The sequence below is a fragment of the Gadus morhua genome, chromosome 11 (genome assembly GCF_902167405.1).
Source record: "Gadus morhua chromosome 11, gadMor3.0, whole genome shotgun sequence".
NCBI classification, from domain to species: Eukaryota; Metazoa; Chordata; class Actinopteri; order Gadiformes; family Gadidae; genus Gadus; species Gadus morhua.
The window spans coordinates 17,282,260-17,288,734 of NC_044058.1; the positions used below are offsets into that span (position 1 = coordinate 17,282,260).

Consider the following 6,475-nt stretch of genomic DNA (forward strand, 5'->3'; position numbering starts at 1 on the left):
ACGAATGTGTGTGTGTGTGTGTGTGTGTGTGTGTGTGTGTGTGTGTGTGTGTGTGTGTGTGTGTGTGTGTGTGTGTGTGTGTGTGTGTGTGTGTGTGTGTGTGTGTGTGTGTGTGTGTGCGTAAGTGTGTATGTGTGTATGTGCTTGCATGTGTGTGCGTGTACATGTGTGTGTGTCTGGTAGTCCTATGCACTGTGGAATTGTGTGTACAGACTTGGTGTGGGCTGCAGAAAGAATCATGGTCTGATTGATCAGCCCCTCTACAGCTACTGTCTGTTGGTCACCACACAGAGCCTGTTTACCGCCCATAACAACCAGCCCTGAGACCCTCTGCCAGACCAAGAGCACCTCATCTCCCCTAGGTCCTCTCCATGCATCATACCCTCTCAAAATATGATCTCTCTACCAACCACAAGGATTTTCTTTTCCATTCTGCGTTCTCTGTTGCCTTCCTTTCTCGAAATTGAGATTTATTCAGAATTGTCACGATACAAAACATAAAGCCCGCAAACTTCAATTACTTATTTTAGGGTTTGTGAAGTAAGCTGTCTTTTTTTGTTTTTTATTCTGGAGTGCAAAGCAGGTGTACCAATCTTCCCTGATCTCTTAATGCCAGCATAAAACGGCGAGAAAAAAATGCTAAATCCATGCCACATTTTTAAAGAGCGATCCAGATCCCTTTAAAGTGTGTTTTTCCAATACTGCTGAAGTGCTTTAGCCTCAATATCCTGCTATTACTTATTTTTTATAATAGTTTTAAGTTCAATCATTGCAATTTGTATTTATTACATGCATACCAATGTAGATAGACCATTCATAATTATAAGTCAATATTGTTCTTCGTTTCTTGTTATCCTCGTGATTTTTTATTAATGATTAACCCGATGTAAGATTAAAATATAAAGGCAGCATATTTAGCACGACTCTTTAGTTGTCATATCGCGAGTCTTCGTCCGTGTGACGTGTAAAATCTCGCATGAGGCTCACAAGCTGTCATGGCTGCCGCGCAGAAACTTCAGAGATGTGTGGTTTCTCCAACAGGAAAACATTCTGCGTCTATTATCTTCCTGCATGGATCAGGTGTTTATACAATTACTATGCATGGTTAACAATAGTTAACAATCGGCCTCGTTTCTTATGTTTGCTCCGCGTTTTGGTCAAGCTACGGACTGTGATGTAAACATACCAGTACTGCATACAGTGACCTGATCAGCTGACATGCGCTTAAATGACGGAGTGGATCTTCTCTGGTGAACTGGAAACGGACGCTCACGTGTTGACATACCTAGATACATTACAATAAAATCATCTTCAGAGAAATAGCAACATCATGGTCCTTCTTTGATTCATATTGCATGTTTAGCTTTACTAAAACAAGTCACAACATGATACTCGATGCCCTTAATGAACACCGCGGATTGTATAGTAAAGTCAAAGGGTCTTTCTGTACTTTGGAATTATGTTTGACGTGGCAGGCAAACAAAACGTAGGAGGCATACTATTTTACTGTAAATATGACTATTATGTGAATATATTATGGGTATATGTCTTCATCATTTAATCTAGAAATTCTAAAAAAAGAAAAAAATGTTATGGTCACACATAACCATAAATTGACGCTTATACTTGTGGTCCTTGTGGTCTCTGCTCGAATTTGCAGGTGACACTGGACAGGGACTGCGAGGCTGGGTTCGAGATGTTGCGGTGCCTGATCTGGCATTTGGCCACATCAGGGTTGTGTATCCCACGGCCCCCGCCAGGTATGCTACAACCGGTACCCCACCCCCACGAGCATGAAAGCTAATTTAGTTTAAACACTTTGATGATTTTAGTGACAACGCGAAAAGTTGATAGTCATTGCAATAAAGTTACTTTCTCCGGGTTTTGAATTGGGAAGCAATTTAAGTAACTATACGGTAATACCTGTATTTCAATAATACTGGGAAATAATTTCAACCATCATTCATCGCTACAGATTTTTCTATCGTCCCGGGATGCGGTCTGATTGGCCGGCCCTTATAATTATGTCGGTGTTGTACTGTTCTTTTCCCGTGGCGCTTGTGACCCCGCTCAGGCCGTACACGCCCATGAGGGGGGCGTTGTCCACCGTGTGGTTCGACCGCCACAAGATCTCCAGGGATTCTCCAGAACACCTGGAGTCAGTGAACGCCATGTGTGGCGCGCTGGGCCGAGTCATTGAGGAGGAGGTGAAGGCCGGGGTGCCCAAGCACAGGATGATAATAGGTAATCAGTGGATTTGTGTTGTCAATACAGAACGATGTGGGATAGGATTAGTTCAATTGTTTGCGTCATTGTGTAGTTAGTCAGCCGTGTATTGTTCCCTCTCCGTGTCTCTTTATTTCCTTTCCTCCCCTTTTGTTGAACTCCAATCTTGATCTCATACCCTTCTCTTGAGCTTGGTTTCATTTCATCTCTGAAATAGCATTTTCCCACTCGTGTTCCTGTCCTCCCTACTACACGCACGCAGGCACATGCGCGCACACACACGCAAGCCCTATTTTGCACACACACACACACGCACACACCCACGCGCAACCACACAATGACACACACACACACACACACACACACACACACACACACACACACACACACACACACACACACACACACACACACACACACACACACACACACACACACTGTCAAACATACCCTAATCCATTGTAGCCTTGGAGTTCTTGCCTCCCCTGTCTCATGATATAAAATGAAGAATGCAAGTCATCGGGTTACTGTGTGCTTTTATATGCTTCCAAATGTAAAAAAATAAAAGGTATTGCAAGGGAATTGTCAGGTTGGGAAAAAGCTTTTACCCTGAATACTTGGGTTGGCGTATAAATAACAACCAAATGGAACGTCTTCAACCGCAATAAATAATTTGTCCGAACCAAGGTAGAGGTTTCCCACAAGGAACATGTGGGAGGCCATCATGTGCTTTTAATGTTAATATGAAAGTATAAATGATTGTCATACACTGAAAGGAGACCACTTAAGAGTAGTGGGTGGTTAGCCTACATGCCATGAAACATCTCAAGGCACGCTAGTAGAATAGTAGGCGGTATTGTGTTAAAGACTCGGACCAGAAAAGCCCAGAAGAGCTCAGCTCCTGGGAAAAGTGATTTGAAAAACACATGCTCAAGAGGGAGAAATATGCTGAAATACTATCATACTAAATCAGAACATATTCTCATTAACTATAAATACTCATTTGAGTCACCGCTGATACCCAGAGAAACACGGCTCCCCTTTAACCGGGGGTCCGCTTCGCCCCGCTCATGTTGGACTGACAAGTGCCAGAACCTTCCGTGGAAAAAGTTTGGTATTTTGTATTTTATTCAAACAAACTTGCCTCGGGCTCACGTGTCCAGGTTCCTGACTGAACTCCTGAGTTCAGTCAGGAACCCCCCCCCCTCCCCCCCAACCCCACCCTCTCCACCCTCCCCCCCAACCCCACCCTCCCCACCCTCTCCACCCTCCCCACCCTCTCCACCCTCTCCACCCTCTCCACCCTCCCCACCCTCCCCACCCTCCCCACCCTCTCCACCCTCTCCACCCTCCCCACCCTCTCCACCCTCTCCACCCTCCCCACCCTCCCCACCCTCTCCACCCTCTCCACCCTCTCCACCCTCCCCACCCTCTCCACCCTCTCCTCTTGCGAGACACGTTGGGCCATACATTGTATACAAACGTGTCACACAAATATGTTTGGATGGCCGCCGCCAAACAACAAAGTGGATGTTGCCCCAGGACTGGAGATTTTGTGTGATGGAGCACGAGGGGACGAGAGATAAATCGGGGATGTTTTGTTTTTTGTGAACCCCTCCCTCCCCTCATTCCTTCCCGTGCCCCGGCTGATAGGGAGGATGATGGGTACGCCATGTGCACAGATGTGCACAGATGTGCACAGATGTGCCCAGCAGTGTGAGATTAAGGACAGGCTCATGAACCAAGTGGATCATCCGGGAGACCAAAAAAATAAAAAGGCTGATGAGGTGGAACCACCGAGTCCTATTCATCTTAATAGTTTTTTCAAGGGAGGGATGAGAATTTTCCGTTCCGAAAAGCCCTGACTGCCCATGAGCGAGCGTTTTCGAAACGATACCCTTTGCATGGTATGAAAATGAGAATGTGTCATTTTTTTCCCCCTGGCAAACACTTTGCTGCTATGTGAATATTTTGATAACTCATTTCTGTGTGTGTGTGTGTGTGTGTGTGTGTGTGTGTGTGTGTGTGTGTGTGTGTGTGTGTGTGTGTGTGTGTGTGTGTGTGTGTGTGTGTGTGTGTGTGTGTGTGTGTGTGTTTCCTTCTCTGCTCCTGGAAGGGGGCTTTTCGATGGGTGGAGCCATGGCGCTACACCTAGCTTGTCGCTACCATCCCGAGGTGGCGGGAGTTTTTGCCCTGTCCAGCTTCCTGAACAAGGATTCTGTTGCGTATAAGGTACAGTCGCGTGTGACGATATGGCGATTTGAAAGGGTTTCGAGCTGTTAATCCGTGTAGGATAGTCTGGGGGTTAGGGTCTTTGAACCCCAATATCCGCAGCCAATCGGCTGGCTTCCCTGAGCAGGATGCTTAAGGCACCATACCAATCCCGGTTTACCTCTCCTGGCTTCACTAAAACATCCAGTACCAATATCATTGGTCAAAAAATGACTTAGGTGTGCCGATTCTGCCTGAGAGCATAACAAGGACGTCCATGGAGATTCACAGTTTTTCCACAAACTCCATACTGAGGCTATGCGTCTCTCCTCCAACCCCGCAGGCGGTGGAAGAGAGGGCGAGGGTGGGCGGCGGTCTCCCCGAGCTCCTGCAGTGTCACGGGACCAGCGACGACCTGGTCCTGCACCAATGGGGAGAGGACACGGCAGCACTGCTGAAGAAGGCTGGCATGGCCAGCACCTTCCATTCCTTCCCGGGGCTCCACCACCAGCTGTGTCAACCCGAGGTGGAGCTGCTGCGCTCCTGGGTCCTCACCAAGCTTCCCCCCCTCCAGCCTGACCCCTGACCCCCCTCTGCCATAACCCTCAACAGACCAAGAGCTTTATTGGCATGGAAAATAAACATTGACACTGCCGAAGCTGCAAACTGCCTCTCTCAAACTCGATAGCCATTCAGATACTGTCAATAAAAACAGTAGTTTTATCTCATCTTTTTATGTTCTCAGGTTAACGTTTTCTTAATGTTTGTGATCTTGATGTGCAGACATGGGTTAGCTGTGCACGCGTCACAGAGGATTGTCACACTGGAACAGGCCTGCGTGAATTCATTCATGCACGGTCTGCCCCCGTTTGTCTTGATGGACCATATCCCTGGAGTCCTAACCTGTATCAAACGCAACAGTCTGTAGCAATCGGCTACAGTTATTATGTCACAGCTTTGGCTCCCCCTTAATCACTTTCTCGTCTTCACATGGGAACGGTTCTTGTGAGATGTGTTCAACTTGTGTCTGAACATGAGGACTGTTGGAAAGAGATCTTTGATGTTCATTGGAATATTCCTCCTACTTTTCTGCTGCGGCTAGCAGTGAAGGTGAGGGCTACACAGTGCAAAGGCGTGGAAGGAACTGAATGAATAACACTGCTATGATGTTGATTAAGGGTCCACTAACATGAGGCAGGCTGTCAAAACCATTGCCTGTGCACACTTGCACTTGAATTCCTATGTGCGCCACACATTGGCCTGCATCCTTCTCCTTTAATTAACTCTAGTGTGTGTGTTAAGAAGCCACTCCAGATAGCAGGAAAGGGAACTGAGATAGAGGAAGGAGGTCAGGGATACTCTCTCCCACTGCAAAGCCAACCGTTTTCAGCTCCATGTGTAGCTTTCATGTGGTGCACGGTGCATAATATGCACACAATTAGTATCCATATCATTCCCTTCTGTATATTAATGTGGGGAAAGCAAAATCTGTTTCTGACATTGCCAACATCCCCAATAAAAACCATCAAGCAATGATTTTGCCTGTATTTCACTGAAATTGGCGAGCAAATAGGAGATTGCTGCCTGTCTTCAACAAAGACATGTGAAATAAAGTCACACAGACACTATTTTCTTCTTAAACATCTGTATGATAGAGCTGAGGTTTTGCAGTGGGCATTTCACAGGGGATCCCTGCAATAAGAAAACCAGAATGACTTTGGCCTTGTCCTCTTAAGCATCCCTGGAAACATGTTGTTGCTGAAGTGTAACACAAGGACATAAACTGTATGTATTTCACTGCAAAATAAACGCTTATTACAAAATTCGCATTCCAGCATAGAAACCTGTTTTCCAGGAAACCCTGGCTCGAACACAGTTTGGTTTTATAGTGCCAACAAGGCCATTCAAACTCACATGGGGGTTAAAACAAAAAGAGGCTTTCGCAACATCCTGTTCTAAACATTGAGGAAGTATTAACCTTCAGCATCTGTTTTTATCCCCACTGTACTTACTCCACACCAACGAGACACGTTTTCTG

General features: G+C 46.2%; 1 protein-coding gene across 1 annotated transcript; it reads left to right on the plus strand.

Annotated features, from left to right (window-relative positions):
- The first annotated feature begins 948 nt into the window (after positions 1-948).
- lyplal1 (lysophospholipase like 1) lies at positions 949-6,260 on the plus strand. The gene is made up of 5 exons (XM_030371012.1): positions 949-1,080; positions 1,661-1,760; positions 2,075-2,244; positions 4,343-4,458; positions 4,781-6,260. The coding sequence occupies exons 1-5, from the start codon at positions 996-998 to the stop codon at positions 5,021-5,023; spliced, it is 714 nt and encodes a 237-aa protein (XP_030226872.1). The 5' UTR covers positions 949-995; the 3' UTR covers positions 5,024-6,260.
- Positions 6,261-6,475: the final 215 nt, after the last annotated feature.